The sequence below is a fragment of the Mycothermus thermophilus genome (assembly GCF_041956435.1).
Source record: "Mycothermus thermophilus strain CBS 625.91 unplaced genomic scaffold VTJ04scaffold_3, whole genome shotgun sequence".
NCBI classification, from domain to species: Eukaryota; Fungi; Ascomycota; class Sordariomycetes; order Sordariales; family Chaetomiaceae; genus Mycothermus; species Mycothermus thermophilus.
In genome coordinates, this window is record NW_027191429.1 from 1,344,634 (window position 1) to 1,363,529 (window position 18,896).

Sequence of the window (18,896 nt, forward strand, 5' to 3'; positions counted from 1 at the left end):
CAGGGTCTCACGACGAGACAATCAAAGTCTGGGACGTTGCGCAAGGCCGGTGCGTCGCAACACTTGTTGGCCGTAAGGATTGCGTTTGCTCGGTAGCCTGGTCTCCCAACTCAGCATTGATCGCCTCGGGGTCTGCCGATGGAACAATCAAAGTCTGGGATGTTGCGCAAGGCCGGTGCATCGCAACACTTGTTGGTCATAAGCATTGGGTTAACTCGGTAGCCTGGTCTCCCGACTCAGCATTAATCGCCTCAGGGTCTCACGACCGAACAATCAAAGTCTGGGATGTTGCTGCAATCCAAAGTCCTGACACGAGGCTCGAACATCCCGACAATGACGTCGACATTCTAGCCTTGTCCACCAATGCACGCTTCCTTGCGTTGGCCACAAAGGAAACTACTAACAACACAGTCAAGATCTTGGACTTGAGGACGGGCAAGTGCACTGCCACGCTCAAAGGCCACTGGCGTGGTGTCAGGCATGTCACCTGGTCACCAAGTATTGCGACACAACTGGCCACAATCGCGGTAAACAATACAGTTAGGATTTGGGATGTCGCTACAGGCCGAACCCTGACGAAGATCACTGGACATAGATATGAGATCTCGAAGCTCGCCTGGTCACCGGACGGAACGCGACTGGTTTTAGGATCTATTTGTGGGAAAATCAGCATCTGGGATACGGCTAATGGCCGCCGCACGATGTGGCTCAATGAAGATCTAATCAATGTCAGGGCGCTTGCCTGGTCACCGGACGGAACACAACTGGCTATAGGGTCTCGTGGACAAGTCAACGTTTGGGATCTCACGACAGGAAAGTGCACAAAGATGTTCCAGGCGGGAAATAACGACATTAACGGCATTGCCTGGTCGGCAGGGATGTGGCTCGCTGCATTCTGGGGATTTAACGAGATAGAGATATGGGCCTGTCCGACAGGCCAACACCTGGTGGATGTTATCATAAGACCTCCTCTTTTTTACTTCGATGCAACACTGTCCCACCAAAGGATTTCTACGGACATAGGCACATTCGATTTGCCACCGCTGCAGACATTGAAGCCATCAGACGATGGGTCTGTACCTAAGCTCCACATCTCATCACTTCAACAGATAGGGTATGGTTTGGACAGCAGCCGGTCTTGGATTATATACCAAGGGCAAAAGGTCTTGTGGTTACCCAAGGAACATCGGCCAAAGACATCATTAACAATCTCGGGCGAGGCTATGGCATTTGTTACTCACGATGGACGTCTATTCAGCATTCTATTCTCGACAGATCATGTTCCTGAGCTCTATGAGGAAGATGGGAAGGAGGAGGGATCGGGAAAGGGATCGGGAGAGAAATCAGGAGAGGAATTGGAAGATGGTGAGGACACATAGATGTGTCAACGATTTGTCCAGTTTCTGTTGTCTCAGGGTTTTCTGTTTGCATATGTTGATATTTCTTTCAACGGCTTCACTGGTTTTGTTACTTAGAGATCAATCATGAATGTCATTGTCACACAATCGTTGCAATGGAGACTAGGACTAAGGGGTAGAGTCTGGGAAAACTGGCAAGAAAATTAACGTTTGAAGGCTGGGATACTTGAACTCGAACCCTTATAGACTGCGGGGGAATGCTTTTGTTCTTGCGGAAATCAGAACCGTAGTATCGGATGGAGACACCCAGCAGATACAGAAGCTGAAGCCATCAGTCACTGACGGACGAGGATTCGACTGGCATACACCAAAACCAACGTTGGGTTGACTGCAGGTGGCGGTCTAGCCTTCATTACATCTTGACAGGGCCACGGTAGTATGGCATGCCGCACAGACTCTTGTTCACCCTACCCAACCAGTTCTCCGAGCTGTGTATTGCAGGAAGACTATGACGACTCAATCTAATTATCATTGGTACAGTACAACTTTGGCCAAAATCAAGAACAGAATAAACTCTCACCTCTCTCCTCTCAATTCACCCAAATCAACACCCCCGTTCCCAACCCCTCCTTCGACGCCGCCCTGTACGCACAAGCATAACACGGACCGCCACGATGCTTGACGACGGCGTTACGCCCATGCTGCGCACACCAAGCCCTCGCTATCACTTCGGCATCGAATCCCACATCCACATTAATCACCAACACATTGTCTGGGTCGCTCAAAAAGCTCTCCAGCCTGTCCTTGTACTTGCTCCTGACAAGCTTGTCGATGGTCCAGATGCTCTTGGCGTACCTGTCTAGCTCGGACCGTGGGACCTCATGGCACTTTGCCTCGCCGGGCTTGGGCAGTGAGCAGGCTGGCAGGCTGACGAAGAGGGGGTTGTAGGTAAGAGAAAGCTTGAAGGTGTGTCTTTTCAACGTGAAGGTGATGCTGGCGAGGTATGAGTTATGAGCAGTGCTGGCGGTTCCGCTGTCGGAGGCAGGCGGCTCGGGTTTGTCGGCTGTGAAGGCTGAAGTGGCGGATTGCGATGTGCCGTTGTTTTGGTCGGACGGGCCCGCCTGGGTGAGGGTCACGAAGTCGATTCTGTACGTGGCTGTGTCGTAAGTGGGTTTCTCTGGGACGGCGAAGAAATCGTTCTCCAGGATTTTCTTGGGATTGTTAACCAGTTCAATAGGGATCTTGTATTTGTGAGTGTAGGCCTTGTCCAGAAGGTGACTGTCTTTGATCGGAGGGACACGCTAAGCCACGATGTGGATGTACCGTTGCTTCCTGGGCATTGAAGAAGGTTCGGAATCGAAACGGATAGTGACCCTACTTGGCCCGATCCAACCGCAAAGAGATCTCAATCTTTCCAACGTCTCGCGGCAAAGCACACGGCCGAATACGCTCTGGGAGCGCCAGTACGATGTGTACCGCAAGAGAAGTCCGCTGAGTTCGTCGTGATGAGGAGGGTCGCCAACCTCCTGATGGACGTCCGGCGACGAGGCAACCAGAGCTGCCATGATCTTGTAGGGAAACCATTTTCCTGGTAATGTGAGACCAAAAAGCCAGTCACGGAGGTGGGGGTTGACTGAGCTGCCGTTGCAAAAGCGTTGGTAGGCCTTTATGACAGAATCACGAACTGTTCTGTGGGAGGTGGGCCAGTCAAGGACCCGAGCGAATTCCGAAAGTCCAACGGCTTGCTGTTTATAGATGTTCGAATGGAGCTGGAGAGTTTTTCTCGGGGACTCCCCTTGTGTGTGGTGGAACAGTAAATCGAATGGTTCTCCCCTCTCATCACCCTTGTCAAGTTCTGCAATCCGAGCCTGGAGGTCCGATATGTCCTTTTCGAGGGCATCAGTCAACTGCTTCATTCTCCTTTCATGGTCATTGTTTGCTCCTTTGCTTCCTGATGGGGTATTATATAGGGCGTTGAAAAACGCAAAGGTTGCGTCAGCTTGCTTCCCTTGCTTTGTGTAGCTCGTCCCCAGACACCACCATGCCTCGGTGGACTTGGGATTCAGTTGCGTTGCTATCCAGGCCATCTCCTCAGGCTTTGTGAAGAGGTTCCTACCCAGGTATATTTTCGACATGTTGCACCAGAGTGCCGCGTTCGAAGCTTCGTTGATCTTCGAATCCTTGGGCGGCACCCCTTCGTTGCCGGTGGTTGCCTTCACGTGTTTGAGCCATCGATCGGATACAATGATGCTGGCGAGATGATGCTGCGTGAGCTTCAAACGAAAATCAGCCTGGTTGAACCGGATTCGAGCCTTCAGCTCCCAGCCCAGGAGGATTTGTCGGAGAAACTTCCCAATGGTCCCGGACGCCAGGTCTGGCATGTCAATAGTGGGTGACTGGGTCCAATCTGTCACAGTATCCGGGCGGTCCATGATGGCGAGAAGGCCGCGTATTGAGAGCTTTGGGTCTTCAGCCCAATTGGCACGGAGAGCCATCATGTCTGGAGTGCCAATCAACTCATGGAGGTCTCGTGTCGCCTTTTCCGACGCCCGTCTTACAGCCCTCTCTGGATCCTGTTGAATTTCCTGGATTCGACGGAAGAGTGTTGACTCCGATACGGCGGGTAACTCGGAGTGATCGACAGTGGCCGCTGTACTCCTCGCTGGTTTCGTAGACAGGAAGGACGAGCATTCAATCGAAAGACCCTCAACTGTGACAGTTCCTGGGTAGCGAGTTTGGTATCCCGCATGACTCTCTGGATCCAGCAACATATGAGCTTGGTTGAGTTGCTCGAGGTCGGTCTCCTTGTGGTAATGGTATAGTGCTAAGCTGTAATTAGCCGTCAGTTGAGCTGTTAGGCTGGTGGCTGACTTACCAAAAGACGGATGTGACTGATCTGAAACCCTCTCCGTTCTTAGTGATGTTGTGGCATCATTATTCATTGAAGTCCAGAAGACACCGGCTGCAACCAAGGGACGGTCAAGATTCCCCCGGGTGAGTTCGAGATGGAGACTTCCAACCCTTCTTCTTTGGACAGCGCTTTCCAACAATGCCCATTCAGGATCTTTGATTGTTGTTAACCATCTGTTGGAGTCGTTCTTCCGTGCCTGTCGAGGGATGTTGCGCTTCGGCGGTTGAGTCTCTCGGATTGTTTCGGATGATTGAGGTCTAGTAGTCTTCGACCTGGCCTCTGGCTTGCCATGGACGTCGGGGACAGGGTTGGCAAGGTCGGGTTCTCGTTGGCTTCTTTTGCCATTGACCCTTTCTTTCTCTTCAGCCGATGTTGGTTTTGCTTCAGGACGTGTTTCTGAAGCGGCTGTGGCTGATTTATCTTTTGTTATCTTTTCCCCAGGCTCATGCCTCTCAGGGGCCTGCGGCTTTGCCTCCTCGTGGGTATGATCGGATACGGTCTTGGTTGATTCAGATGTCAAATGTCCCTTCTCTGGAGAATCCGCCATGCCAACCTCAATCTTCGGTTGCTGCAGAAGTTCCTCCTGACTGCTTGATGCTGGTCCCTGGCCTTGATGCTCCCTCGCCCTCTCATCTCCTGCACGGTGCCGGATGACAAGTCGCTTCACTTTGTCAACAATGGCTGGGGTCCTCTCGAATCTCCCGCTGCCATCGTTAGCAGATATACTGAGGTTGTCCTTCTTGGGAGGTGGAGCCGTAACCGGCTCTGCAGAATGTGTGCTGGGAGACTCCGATGGCATATTGGTGGTGTTGTCGGGCCGTGTCGGTGGTAGGGCCTTTGCCGAGTTTTCTTCCTGTACCCCGGGGAGAGCTTTCTCCCTCGACTCAAAATCGGATGACTCAAGGATGGAAAGGAGGTCGTACAGGGAGGTCTTGTAAGTGCGTAGCTTGTTCTAAAGCTCCGCGAACTTCTTCCCATCTCTGAATGCCCACGCCAGCCTGCGGAGGAGGGAGACACTTCGTTGATGCTTCCAACTCTGCGCAGACGCCTGTAACTTCTGACCATGAGGCCTTCCACGCCATTCTCGCCCTCCGACCCAAAACTCCTCGTTCTCTCATGTTTGAAGTACGATCGAAGGTTGTTGAGTCGGTATTTGTTCAGCAGGAGTCCCAAGCTTTGCATGCAGTGTTGGATGCTCCCGAGCAAATGGACGGCGCAGTGGTGACCCAAGAGCTGTGAGATTTGCTCTGGATTGTGCAAACGACGGTCCAGCAAGAAACGCTCGGCTTTGAACTAGACGCTGAGCATTACAGAGTCGATACCAAAGAACCGTGAGGCGTTGACACCCTCATAGATGTTTCCGGTCGTCTGGGCCAGCGTGAGGACGCTGGCAATGGCCCCGATAGGTTCAGCCATGGTGTTGGTGGTGAATTGAATGTAGAAAAAGAGCCTGGAAATAGTCAACTCGGGTTGTGTGTAACCTCAAGACTCTCCAGTCCCATCCAGACGGATGTTCAGACAGCGGGTAAGTCGTTGGGGGGGACCTCAATTTTACTTTAGGTGAACAAGCATGCGTGTGTACCGGAGAACCGTCCGATACACAGCCTGAATCTGGTGAGGTGTCAACGCAGAACGACATGCGGTTAGCTTCATGCACCCAATGCCACAGCCCCCACCGTCATCTGTCTCTATGTACCTATGATGCATCATGAAGCGGGGAAGTGCCGAACCAACAAGCCCTATAGTCCGGACGTATGCAGGACACGGCCTTCCCCTGGCTCAGTTACGTTCAGTACACGCTCACAGCCACGCTGACAGCAGCATCATATGTGGAGGACCCGACAGGCTGTGACTGGCCTTCCGTTCTGTGCACGACAGTGTTATGTTGTATGCAAGCAGAGCCTCGTATGTTCAATGGAATAAGCCGCGATGCGCAGATATGTCTAAAGGTATGCCATCCTCGATCTGCCAACCAAGTTCAGGGGTCCTTATTGATACAACACAACCATACTTTTGTGCCTGCCTCCCAGCCCCGATCTCGTACGAGGTAGATCAATGACTTCCATGCTCAGAAATAAGTCAGTTAACAAGACCTCGCCCTAACTTAGGGTACACTTTAGGTAAAGCTCAGAAGGAGTCCACCATAATTACCATTCAAGGAGTAAGGGACGCTGTCGGGAAGCAGACCGGACGATGCTCCGGAGAGTTGGGAGAGTTAGGGATGGGAATAGGGTTAGGATCAAAAGTCTAGGTTAAACATCTTTCACCAAAACACATCAAAGCACATCGTTCACCTCACATATCAGAGTACACCAGACACAGGAGGTTGCCAGTTTGTTGTATTACATGTCTCTATTTACTAGGACAGGGACAGCAGATCAGGAAGATCATGTTCCAGTCCCCTTCTCTGGACCCTTCCTCCCACTTATCCCCTTACCACCCCCTTCGCTTTCTGATTGCCTTCTCTTCTCTATTCCTTATCATTTCCCTCTCCCAAAGCCTCTCCGCCCCATCTAACGCTCACCACCAGGCTCAGCAAGTAACTCCCCCGTCGCAAACCCCACGCCATGCAGATCCTCAAGAAGTCTCGCAAACTCCTCCCTCTCCCTCTCTTGCTCAGCCAAGCTGACATCCTCCAAGAGATCCTCCTGCCTCCCTCCTTCGCGGCCACCCGGACCACCACCACCCGACGGGCCAATACCATTAACACCCGCAGCACCAGCAGCAGACTGCCCACCCTGCTGTTGATGCTGTTGCCACGGCCCATACCCCTGCTGCTGATGTCTCCTCGTTGACGGCTGCTGCTGCCCCGGCCCCTGGGACGAAGCCGACGGCTGTTCGCGGCGGGTATTCCTTATAATCCTCCATGCCCTCCGGAACTCGTCGCGGATGTTGACGATGCCGGCATGAGTCACAGTGCGCGCGACGTTGTGGTCCAGTTCGAACGGGTCTTCGATGGCGAAGAGGTAGCGGTAGCGCACCTCTCTCTTGGTACCCTCATGTCCTCCGGCCAGCGTGTTTGCCGACGCGGACGCGTTGTTGTTGTTGTTGTTGTTATTGCCAGGACTGCTGCCAGGCCTGTTGCTGTCGCTTGCGCCGCCGTCTGAGGGCCCCGCGGCGTGGCCGGACGGCATCGGCGCCGGCGCCACCGCCGCGGACGACACTTCGTCGACGACAGTCTTGGCGCCCGTCCAACCTTTAGCTTGCTTGGTGAGCAAGCCGCCAGGCGTGCGGATGCTGAGGACGTCTCGGCCCCAGTCGAAACTGCGGCACGGCACTCGGGACATGGGGTGTCCGCCCTTGGCGTAGTACTCGAAGAAGCCGGAAAGCAGCTCGCCAACGGACTGGCGGTTCTGGTTGATCGCGCCGGCCTGGGCGAGGCGCAGTATCTCCTCCTCATCGCGCCAGAACTGGATGTCCCAGCCTTGAACGCTCACCGTCTCTTCTATCTGCTGGGGTGTCAGGTTGGGATTGGGAGGGCGCTGATGGGCGATCTGCTGCAGATTTGGCAGGACGAATGGCTGCACGACGTTCATCAGATAGTGCAGCACCATCAACACGTAGCCGTAGCTACCAAGCGTCCCCCGATAGGGCGTGTTGATGCGCCGGACCTTGGCCCAATGCTTTACAAAGAGCACCACCGGACGGACTCGCGGGTCGCAGTGAGAGTAACACCTCAGAAGCAATGTGTTTTGGAGGGCCAAGTGCGCCGAAAAGTTGACATCGGCCTGCTGGCCAACGCCGGCCTTGGGAAACTCAAGAGCGCTTTGATAGCGATCCTTGTTCCGATTCGGAGTCGCCGCAGCTGGATCCCCAAGCCGGCGGATATCGGCAAGCAGAGCTGCCGACTCTGGTGAAAGAGGGATTGTGCCGTTCGGATGACCATTCGTAGATCCAGAGCTCACCGGATCTCGCAGCAATTCGATGTATTGACGGACCTTGGCCGCGTCGGCCTCGTTGTAGGCGCCTTTCTCAAGGCAGGTCTCGAAGTCCTTTGCGAGCTGCAAACTCTTGTGTTTGCGGCTCAGAACCCGCAAATTGGTAATTCCGTGGGTCTGCTGGAATGAGCGGACCTTTTCGCGGATGTCAGGATCGGAGATCCCCTCAATGAAATGGTGAATTAAATCGGGCAAGATCAGGTCAAGCCTCGCCCGCCCATCGTGGCCGCCCAGGTCGTGCAGGAGCCGTTGGGTTCTGGCGCAATAGCTCGAAGCCGACTCGTTCGAAGCTTGGGCATGGGTGAGAAGTTGTAATGTCGGGATCTTCTTCAGTTGGTCGGATGCAATCTGCAGTTGCTTTTGGAAGCCCAACGGGTCGCGGCCAAAGTCTGGTCTTTCCTGAAGACGGGCCCAGAACCTCACAGCATTCTCGGCCACCTGCTCTCGGTTCCTGTCCTTTTCCTGGAAAGGGCGGGACTCCCACAGCATGGCGATTTGCTCTCCTTCAATTTGGGTGAATGCCCCAAGGAGAGTTCGGCGACAATCAGGCTTCGTTGTAAGGTCATATCGGTTGAAGGTTGGGTATGACAGCAGGCGATCCCTCAGCTTGGTGTCTGCGAGACCGTCAACAAAGGCCACGATGACCTTGTTGAGGAGAAGAGCATCCTCGTCGTTGAAGTCGGTAATGTTTGAGTGCGTCATGTCGCGGCCTCCAACCTGGCGCAGAAGCCGCTTAGCGGCTCCAAAGTATGCTGAGAGAGAGGCAGACTCGGCTTGCTTGAACGTTTTGAGGCGTTCTTCCACAGTGACGGGCTCTTGGGTGTTGCCATCCTGGACTGTGGGCAGGCTTGCATCTTCCTGAATATCGTCTGCAGGCAAGTTGGCATCTTCGGGAATGTCTTCTTCATCGCTGTTGTCCGAAGTGCCTTTCTCCCACTTGGCTCTTTCAGCAAGAAGCAGCTGTCGGAGTTCTTCCGGCGGCTTCTCGCAGACCTTGAGAATGGGCACGCGTGTCTTGGTAAGAAGGCGTGCACCAAGGCCGACATCAAGGAAAGCCTTTTCAAGGACCCTGGGAATCAGCGAGCCTGGGGCATCCGGCTGAATCCGCGACAGAGGCGAAAAAATGCCAATGTCCAAGTCAGACCCCTTTGTTGCAAAGCCAGAACTCAGGCTACCAAAGCTTCGGAGTTGCACACTCGCAGCGGGAAAGTTCTCGACGCCGTTGTGAGTCCGCTCATGCTCGGCGATAGCTTTCTGCGCAACGTATTCCAGGTTTGCACGGAACCACTCCTTTTCCGCGATTTCTTGTCTGTCGATTTGTGCGTTTGCTACGACGTCCATGCACAGTCGCTCAAGAAGCTCAGCCTGAGCCACGATGTCCTCCTGGAAGGTTTCGGGCGTACGGGGACGGGGGCTCGGAATATCAGCACTAGCCTGGCGCGTGTGTAGGCCATTCTGTCCGTTGAACTGTGGGATGCCGGGTGGGTGGCTCATCCCTCCTCCAGTCAGATAAGGCAGCTTCTGTGCTGGCTGTTGATGGTGAGGAAGACCAGGCGGGCCCCAGGGCGTCTGATCGGGTGGGGCCATCGACATAGGCCCATGGTATGAGAGCGAGGCTTGGTGGCGGGGCCTCGGAGACGGGAACCCAGTGTTGGTGGGAGGGGCGCTGGGCGGAGGGTTGTCCCGGCTGAGGGACCGGGCGGAAGAAGCGGTCGCCAGAGGCGTTTGAAACGTGCGAGGGTGATGATGAACGTTACGTTGGGATGCAAGCGAGCCCGGGCTTGGGAAGCCACGCTGGGAGCCGACATACTGCGGCCGGGGGTCCACAGGAATGGACAGTTGGGCCGACATTTGTCGGCGCTGGGCCTGGTTTGGTCGCTTTCTAGAAGACGCCTTTGGCAGCACGGGGGAGGCAGGTGGAACAGGGCCGGGCGGCGCAAGACCAGGCGATGACGGGCCGGTCGCCACCGGTGCTGGTGCAGCGAGGGGGACGGTGTTGGCGGCGGGGACGGCCGCAGGGACAATAGGTTGGCCTTGAACAGAAGCAGGGTCAACAGGGGCCTCCGCGGCATGACTGAGGATGAGCCTGCGCAGGCGGTCCTCGAGGCCGACGGGCTGATCTTGAAAGTTTGACATTGGTCCAGTATGGTGCGCAGATGTTTCTGTATATTCTTCAGCTTGACAAATGTGAGTCAAGGTCGGTCAGGATCTGTCGCACAAGATGGGTCGATCAATTTGTGTCACCCTAGGATCGGGCTGTTCTAAGGGGTATGCTCTTTCGCTGTTGGGGTGAATGAAAAGAGCCGGGTGAGAAGAAAGGCGTATTAGTGATATGTTCTTGTTCCCTGCGCTTTGACATCCTTCATATGAGTCCCCGAGGTCATTCAGAGCCACTCAAAGGAGCCATCAAATCGTGACGTGGAAGGTTTGACAGGTCGAAGTTTTGAAGGGTTGTGATGGTTCTGGCGTTTGCAGTCGGAAGACGGCGAAATGTGCAAACGGAGAGGGAGTCGGGGATGCAACCAATCCGCCGGTGAGATGCTCTGAGGTGATGATGACGATTGATGAAGATGCAGCGGACTGAATGCTCCGAAGCCCATAAAAACGAGGGTGGTGAAAGTTAGATGTCAGTACTCATAAGAGGAATCCAGGAGCCATGGTGGTAAAGAATGAAAACAAGGACAAGGTGATCAACTCTGCTGGGCCCAAAGTTGGTGGTTGTGAAAATCCAAGTCCCCTCCTGTGTGCCCAAGCGATGTTGAGTGGAAGTCGGAGACTCAGACCCATCGCTGGAGACTGATGCCAAGGGCTGGAGTTGCCGTAATGAGATATGCAACTATCAGAGCTGATGTCATGGATACCCACATACTGACATGGCTGTTGATGTTGGTCTCTCGATTCCTGGAGACGACAGAAAGATAGCAAGTAGTGGCCAAAATTTCTAACAAAACTGACTATAAATGGGAATGGTTCCAGTGTGTACCTCATGTGCCAGACCAAAGCGCAGCATTGTGACAACGGCATCACTTGTATTCAATTATCGAGTCGCTGTTCTCAGCGCCAATCCTCGCGCCGTTCAGTCTGTGGATCCACTGAAGGGAGGCCTGGTCTCTGAGCTGCTGCATCCATGCGGCTCCCTGTCCGCCAGCACTCAAACTCAACTCCCATCACATCGTCATCCAACTCTTCCATCGCCTCGCCGCGAACATCTTTGTCGCCGCTCCCTACAGCCACCCATTGTCGAATCCTCCCGCGACTCCGACCTACATTTCGACCATCCGATTCATCGATCCGTTTTGCGCATTTCCATCAACAACCCGCGCGACGCCCCCGACCACCCATGAAGCGCTAAACGCCAACAGCTCAATACACTTCTCTTTCCCCATCTCTAGACTGCTCGACAGTCGGTTTAAATCCATTCGATCCGGGAATCCACCTACCGCCCGCCATGAGCGCTCCGCCTCCCGCTCCTCAGGGCAATGGCCCTCCTCGCCAAGTTATCCATCACAAATCGACCACCGCGAATCCGTTGGTGGCGAGGAAGAAGCCACGTCCGAAACCTGCTTTGTCGCGTCCACCACCGCCCGGCGCCGCCCCGGCGGTTAGCAAGGGTGGTCCCGTCGTCTCCGGGAAGCCTATTCTCAACGACCCGAACGATCCTGCCATGCGCCAGCTTGCACAGATTCGCGCCCAGAACGGTGGTTGGACGCAGACGCCTCCCGCAAAGTATCAAGACTTCCCGCTCGTTATGACAAAGCGGTCCATGCTTGAAGGCATCCGTCACCACATCATGCGCCTGAACAAAGGCAAGGGAGATCCGGGCAGGGCCAAGGGTGATGCCGTCGTCGATATCACGAACCAGGACCAGTTTCCCAGGCCCGTGACATTGCTCCGGCGGGATCCTAGACTACCGCCCGCCCACCGCATGGTCACGGCCAAGGAGGAGCCGACGCCGCCTCTCGATCCGGCTGCCGCTGCCGAGTACGAAAAAGCTCGCCAGCTCAAGGCCGAGAAAGAGGCCCAGCGCGCACTCGACCAAGCCCAGATCGCACCCGTACTTCGGAACGCGAACGAGACAAAGACGAATAAAAAAGAAGACAAGAAAAAGGACAAGCCCATTGCATTTTACGGCCGGAACACGGACATGCAAAAGAAGGAATCCAAGATCCATTACGAAGAGACTTGGCCGTGGCATCTCGAGGACGCTGAGGGCAAGTCCGGCGTGTGGGTCGGTTCGTACATTGCGAGCCTTTCCGATCTCAACGTCGCTCTCGTTATCGACGGCGCACGTTTCCGCATGATCCCCCTCGAGAGGTACTACCGGTTCGACGAAAAGCCAAAGTTCGAGACCTTGTCCCTGGATGACGCGGAAAAGATGATGTACGAGGTGAAGGAGATCAAGCGCTGGGTTATGAAACAGAAGGATCAAGAATTGCTCGAGAAGGAAAAGCAAGAGACGCGTCAGTTCCTGCGCGGGCCCACCCGAGTCAAGACGGAGAGCGAGACGTCTCGTCTCGCCCGTCGCTCCGAGCGCCAGGACGACTTTGAGCTCGATATGGAAGGCGACGAGTTCCAGGACGACGACGAGGCTCCCGGGTTTGAGCACGACGAGGATGAGGATGCCAAAGAGGCCAAGGAGCGTATCCGTCGCGAACAGGTGCAGGCCAATACGTTCGGTGAAGGTGATGATGCCAAAGTGGAACAAGAGGAACGCGAGTTGCAGCTTGAGAGGTTGCGCGCCAAGATGTTTGGCAAGCAGACAGTCAAAACTCTTAAGAAGCTCGAGCACGTCGAGAACTTTGACGACCTCGAATCCGGTTCCGAGGAGAATAATCCCTTCACAGATGCTTCGGTAAGTTCTACCGCAGGGCGCTCCCCGGCGCCCGCCGTGCTCGTTGTTGAATTAACACCTCCCAGGCGTCCGACGAGGAGGATTCGGACGACGAGGAATCGGAACGCGAGGACGATGACGCCAAGAAGGCTGCCCAAGGCGCATCCGGGGCCAACACCAAGGGCAATACGACGCCGTCCGGCCGGCAAAAGGCAGTCGACGCGCTCAAGAAGGGCAAGCTCAAGCGCCCCGGGTCGCCCAACATGTCCGAGTCGAGCGACAACGAGGCGGCGCGGAAGAAGCTCAAGACGGTCACGGGCAAGAGCTCCGTCGTGCCCAGCCGCGGCGGTACCCCCATCCCGGGCCGTCCCAAGCCGCCGGCCTCGGCCATGAGCGATGGCGAGGCCACCGCCGGCGAGACTTCGGATGCCGGCGCCAAGCTGAAGCAGAAGCTCAAGGTCAAAGCGGTCATGCGCCCAGCCCAAACTCCCTCGGGCTCTCGCGCCGCCAGCCCCGCCCCTAGTGGAGGTAAGTTTGACTCCGTATCTTCCATTATCGCCTTTCTATTCTAACCCTTGCTATTCCCAGCCGCCACAGCTTCCACCGCAGCCCCCGCTGCCGCCGCCAAACCCAGCGGCACCAGCACCACAGCCACCTCGCCTGCCGGCTCCCCTCCCCCCTCATCGGCACCAGGCGGCCAGGCGCCGGACAAGATCACGCCCAAGGAAATTGCCGACGCCATCAACCAGCACGCCAAGGACGGCATCAGCCTGTCGGCTCTGTTCCAGATGTTCCAGAAGCGCATCAACAAGCCGGGGCACATGTCGAAGACGGAGTGGATCCAATGGGTCAAGAGCTATGCGGTCTATGGTCCGGACAAGAAGTTGAAGCCCAAGGCGGGGGCGGTTCCGCCTTCTTCGTAGAGGAGGGGTGGCGGAGGAAGAGGAGGTGGTGGTGGGGTGGAGTTGTTGTCGTCGCCGGTGAGTGAGGAGGAGTAGAGAAGATGGAGGAAGGAAGAAAGAAGGCGCTGGTGGAGAGGCGGAGGAAGGCGAGGGAAGGAGATGGGTTTGGACTAATAATGAAGGGGGATGGAGGGAGAACGTTGTGTGCCAGCGTAGTGTTGCGCGATGTAGTTGGGAGGTGAGAAGAGGGTACAGATGCACCATCACCAGCCGCAGCAGCAGCAGTAGCGGCGGCAGCTGCAGCGGAAGTTTCAGTTGAATGAGCCAGGCTCGGTCAGAGACAAGCAGTCAGCGATTGAGATGCACATGAGCGGGAAATGAGGCGGCTATTGTTTGTATTCAAGAGCTGCGGCATATTTACCGGTTGTTTTTTGTTTTGGTCTTTCTTGCGTTGTATTCTGGTTCTGGGTTTTAGAATGAAGTTGGAAGGGTTGAGCTGGGTTTAATGTTGCTCCCCCGATACATTCTCACAATTGTAGTCTCATCATGATGCCGTGGCAGGTTGGCTGTGATGATCTTGCTGGGCTTGATGATGCAAGTCGATGCGCTAGCTACTGCGGCTGCGGCTGTGCTGGCTGTTACCAGGCTTTCCTTTTCCAATGACAATTCCTTCCTGAGGCTCTGACTTTCTCCAAGGACATCAGGTAGGTACTGTATGTATGTACATACATACCCTACCGAATGAATGATGGTGCCCGACTCAGCCTCGCGCGGGGTCCTGCTGCGTGCGTGCAGGATGGAATATAAGTTCAATAACCCCCCGCTTGGGGAGCAAGGCATCTCCCGTGGCTGACTGTTGTTTCTTGCTTGTTGTTGGGATTGTCCAGACACAGAACCAAGTTTCTTTTTGGGTCTTCACAGTCATCAACGTCATCTCAGGGGTTGTTGGAATAGGGGTTTTTCACATCATTTGACTCCCAGATTTCAGCATCATGGGCGGCCAGCACCATGGCAAACCCGAGCCCGAACCAAGCTCTCCAAGATGCCTTCGTATCGGCGAAGGAAAACTTCCTTAAAAAGCTGACGCCGGCAGCCAAGAAGAAGTTTGACATCTCCACGCTTAATACTCTAGACGATGTGAACGACGCGATACGTGCCATAGAACAGAAGCAGGCAAAGAGCAAGGGGCTTCGAGGGCTCAAGAAGATCCGGCCCTTGCTTGATGGGTTGCAAGCGTACAAGGAAGTGGTTGATACATTTGCACAGGTTCAACCGGAGATTCTGTGCCTTATCTGGGTATGGAACCGTCCCATTCTGATCAGTGATATGGTGAATGGATACCTAACTTACATGTCATGATAGGGCCCTCTCAAGTTCTTGTTGATTGCCGCGAGCGCGCTACAGAGCTTGTTTGACAAGATTTCTGAGGCTCTACAAGATGTTGGAGGCACCATGCTCTTCTTCAAGTACAACGACATCCTCCCTGGCAATCCCCATATCCAGGAGGTGTTAGGAATGTTCTATGATGACATCCTCAGACTCTATGCTGAGCTGCTCAACTTCGCCACGAGAAACGGTATGTCTCGGACTGCCTGGGTAGCGAATGAGAGTAGCTGACCACGCCCTGTCAGGCTTACATGCACTGGTGATCGAATCACTCTGGGGGCCTGTCCGCCGCGAGATCAACATTATCCGATCAGACATCGAGAGGCACACGACGCTGCTCAGGGACACCGTGACCATGGAGGACATCAAGATGGCTCAGAAGGATCGACAACTGGCCGACGAGTTCGGAAAGAATGAGATCTTCAACGCGATCTACAGCGAGCTGCAACCCGAGAAGTATGACGAGAGGCTGCTTGGCATTCTCGAGAAGGCATCCAAGGGCTCAGGCGCATGGCTCGATGGCAATGACTGGTTCAAGAGATGGCAGGATCAGGATGATCAGTCTGTTCGCTGTCTCTGGGTTCGTGGCATTCCTGGCGCTGGTAGGTTCTTGTTGTCGTTCGCCATTCCATCGCCCTTGAGTTGCAACTGCTGAAGTACTAACACATTATAAAGGCAAAACATACTTGACCGGGAACATCATCAAGCGCTTACAACGGGATGGGAAGCTCGTCCTTTTCGCCTTCCTTTCTCATGAACAACAATCGGACGGGAGGACCATGAAAATCCTCCATTCGCTGATCTTCCAGGCCCTGAAAAAGCGCCGCGACTTGCGACGATGGCTCATCGATTCGAACAGCGCACCGCTGCCCGGTCCGAATGACGATTTACAGCAGTGGCTTCAAGAGCTGGACACCGACAAGCTGTCCAAAGACGAAGATTTTGTCAAGAGTCTCCTGTGCACGATTTTGGAAAACGCTGGCCCAACCTACATCGTCCTTGATGGATTGGACGACTCGAGGAACACGCCTGGGGGAGATTGCTCGCTACCATGATCGAGGTCAACAAGAAGTGCAGCGATTCCAAACTCCTCCTCGGCAGTCGAGAACTTCCAGGTATTGCTTCAGAACTTGAGGAATGCGAAAGTTTTGGCGCCATTCGAGTCAACGAGGGCAACTTGGAAGACATACGGGAGTATGTTCGAGCGGAGAGCAACGCCATCCTGGCCAGGCTTAAGAGGCGGCGCGCACCAGCCGAAGCGTTGGTCAGCATCGGCCAGGCTTTAGAGTCAGTGGCAGATAGATCTGAGGGTAGGTTTACTCTCCATTAGCATTGTTGGCCGGGTAACTAACTCCTCAAGGCATGTTCCTCTACGCGAGGCTCGTTATGCAGCTGGTCAAAAGCTACGGAACTGTAGAGGAGATACAGGCCCAGGTTCAGGAACTCCCAAACGGCTTGGACGAAGCGTAGGAGTGCACCAACCAACCACCCTGGCAAGTTTTGAGGTTTCAGCTGACGAGATGGTGCTTTAGAAACGGCCGTATCATTGCGGCTATCAAAGAGACTAGCAACGAAAAACGTCAGCATGTCGCGTTCCAAGTTCTGATGTGGCTCGCATGCGCCCAACGACCGTTGTCTGAGCGTGAGATACTGCAGGCTCTCGCTGTCAACATCGGCGCAGAGGATTTTACAAGAGGTCGTGAGGAGTGGCGCGACATTTGCGAAGATTGTGGCCCCATCATTGAGGTTGTTGATGGGGTAGTGCACTTCGTGCATTTCTCCGTGAAAGAGTATGTACCTTACCTATCTTATTGCTCACGTCCCTTATGACGAGCCTCCAGAGTGGCTAATTCTCATGATTAGATACCTCCTCGGCAAAGAGAGCGGCAACTTCTTGAGGCTATCCAAGGCCCACCTGAGCATGTGGCGCACATGCGCTTCATACCTGGTGTTCTCCTCACTGGATGTCCTCTTCTCGACAGATCCCAACAAGGTTGACCTCCCGAATCGAATCCTCAACGGGGATTTTGTCTTCTTTGAGTACTCCTCGTTAAACGTCCTGAAACATGTCTCCTCGTGGATTCAAGACAGTCCTGAGGACACCTCAATTTCTGAAGCTACTCGGCTCCTAAAGCAGCTATTCGAGAGTCGGCAAAACAAGGTCTTCAGGAACGCCGTCGTTCCTCCTTTTTACTTGAAGATCTTTGAATCCTTCCAGGAGGACTCAAGTCTTCAATCCCTTCTCTCCAGCGCCGAACATTTCTGGCGCGGGGCGAACATGAACCTGATAAGTGTGGATGGTATGTACATACTCATGTGCTGAATTCTTCACAGACCGTAATACTTTGTCGATTGAAGGCGTATTTGGCGTGGCTAACGATCCCACTCCACGACAGAGACAGGACACAGCTCCAAGGATCCCCTCACACTCTTGTCTGGTCTTGCAACATTTCGACGGCATCTGGAACGGATGTATTGTAACCAATGTCCTTCCGCCAATCCTTGTCAGACATGTAAAACCCTCAACGACAAGTACGGGCCGCCACGATATTGCTGCAAAAGATTCTCCTGTCCCGCCTTTTCCCACGGTTTTCCGACCCAGGAAGCCCGAGACCGCCACCTCATGAGCCACACACCGATCATCTACTACTGTTCAGTGTCGGGTTGTCTCTATGCGAAAGAAGGATTCAAGTCGAAGACCAGTCTTTCTAAACATATGAAGTTGGCACATGGGGAGTCCGAGACTGCCAACCACCTGACCGTCGGTAGTATTCCTGCTTCCAACCCTCCATCATTCGAGGTCCAGCTCAGCATGTTCAAGGCTGCAATTATCAACAAAAACTACGATTCCGTGAAGCAAATGGTTCAGGATACTGCACTTGAGGACTTCCTGCTCAAACCCCCCGTTCAGGATATCTATTCCAGGGCTCGTGTGCTTTGCAACCTGGCCAGCCACTACTCGTCAGTGGAGATTTTATCACTTCTTTTCAACTACCGTCCTGTTCAAGCGGGACGTCCGGAGATACTTGATGAGGCGTTGCACTTTGCCATTGAAGCCGAAAATTTTGCGAATATCAAGCTCCTTCTTTCCCGTGGCGCCAACATCCTGTCAGACGTCGGCTTCTTAAACGAATATACTTTCGAAACCTATCCGAGTTTCTCAATTCAGCCAACCGCATTGTTTCGTGCCTTGGTGCATTGGAATGCTGATTTGATGCTCTTTTTATTGCGCGATTGTGGTGTCCAGCTCCCCGAGAAATGGCCAGCGGACAAGAAGACCAAGGCCCACATTGGTCAGATATTTCAGCCACGGCATCTCTCAAAAGCCAGCTTCGACGAGCTAAAACAACGGTTTGATGCGATGAAGCCGTACATTATTTGGCCGGAAGCATATGAAACTGGCGTGGTCTTCGCTGCCCGACTTGGATTACCGCACGTTCGTGTCTGCCTTGAAAACGGCGGGAATATCAATGGGATGTTTCGGGGTGCCACCCCACTATATAGCGCAGTTCAGAGGGGCAATGCAAGTGTCGTGAAGTTCCTACTGCAGCACGGAGCAGATCCTAACCT

At 54.3% G+C, this 18,896-nt stretch overlaps 5 protein-coding genes across 5 annotated transcripts in view; 3 read left to right on the plus strand and 2 right to left on the minus strand.

Annotated features, from left to right (window-relative positions):
* Positions 1-601, plus strand: part of VTJ04DRAFT_4589 (uncharacterized protein) — a gene marked incomplete at both ends in the record, with an annotated part of 3,905 nt that extends 3,304 nt beyond the window's left edge. The window contains 3 exons of the mRNA XM_069362612.1: positions 28-49; positions 115-527; positions 596-601. Coding sequence (XP_069219542.1) covers positions 28-49; positions 115-527; positions 596-601 — 441 coding nt within the window. The remainder of the gene's footprint in view (positions 1-27; positions 50-114; positions 528-595) is intronic.
* Positions 602-1,948: 1,347 nt separating this feature from the next.
* VTJ04DRAFT_4590 (uncharacterized protein) lies at positions 1,949-5,685 on the minus strand (the record flags this gene model as incomplete). The annotated part of the gene is made up of 5 exons (XM_069362614.1): positions 1,949-2,636; positions 2,778-2,946; positions 3,475-4,187; positions 4,719-5,200; positions 5,581-5,685. The coding sequence occupies 5 exons, from the start codon at positions 5,683-5,685 to the stop codon at positions 1,949-1,951; spliced, it is 2,157 nt and encodes a 718-aa protein (XP_069219543.1).
* A 1,097-nt stretch (positions 5,686-6,782) lies between these two features.
* VTJ04DRAFT_4591 (uncharacterized protein) lies at positions 6,783-10,343 on the minus strand (the record flags this gene model as incomplete). Its single annotated transcript, XM_069362615.1, has 1 exon — positions 6,783-10,343. One exon carries the CDS (start codon positions 10,341-10,343, stop codon positions 6,783-6,785), a length of 3,561 nt encoding a protein of 1,186 aa, XP_069219544.1.
* A 1,312-nt stretch (positions 10,344-11,655) lies between these two features.
* Positions 11,656-13,961, plus strand: VTJ04DRAFT_4592 (uncharacterized protein; the record flags this gene model as incomplete). The annotated part of the gene is made up of 3 exons (XM_069362616.1): positions 11,656-13,059; positions 13,125-13,566; positions 13,627-13,961. 3 exons carry the CDS (start codon positions 11,656-11,658, stop codon positions 13,959-13,961), a joined length of 2,181 nt encoding a protein of 726 aa, XP_069219545.1.
* Positions 13,962-14,948: 987 nt separating this feature from the next.
* On the plus strand, positions 14,949-17,953 carry VTJ04DRAFT_4593 (uncharacterized protein; the record flags this gene model as incomplete). Its single annotated transcript, XM_069362617.1, has 10 exons — positions 14,949-15,236; positions 15,303-15,516; positions 15,572-15,928; positions 16,002-16,284; positions 16,404-16,636; positions 16,687-16,792; positions 16,859-17,116; positions 17,190-17,626; positions 17,723-17,798; positions 17,860-17,953. The coding sequence occupies 10 exons, from the start codon at positions 14,949-14,951 to the stop codon at positions 17,951-17,953; spliced, it is 2,346 nt and encodes a 781-aa protein (XP_069219546.1).
* Between the last annotated feature and the right edge of the window lie 943 nt (positions 17,954-18,896).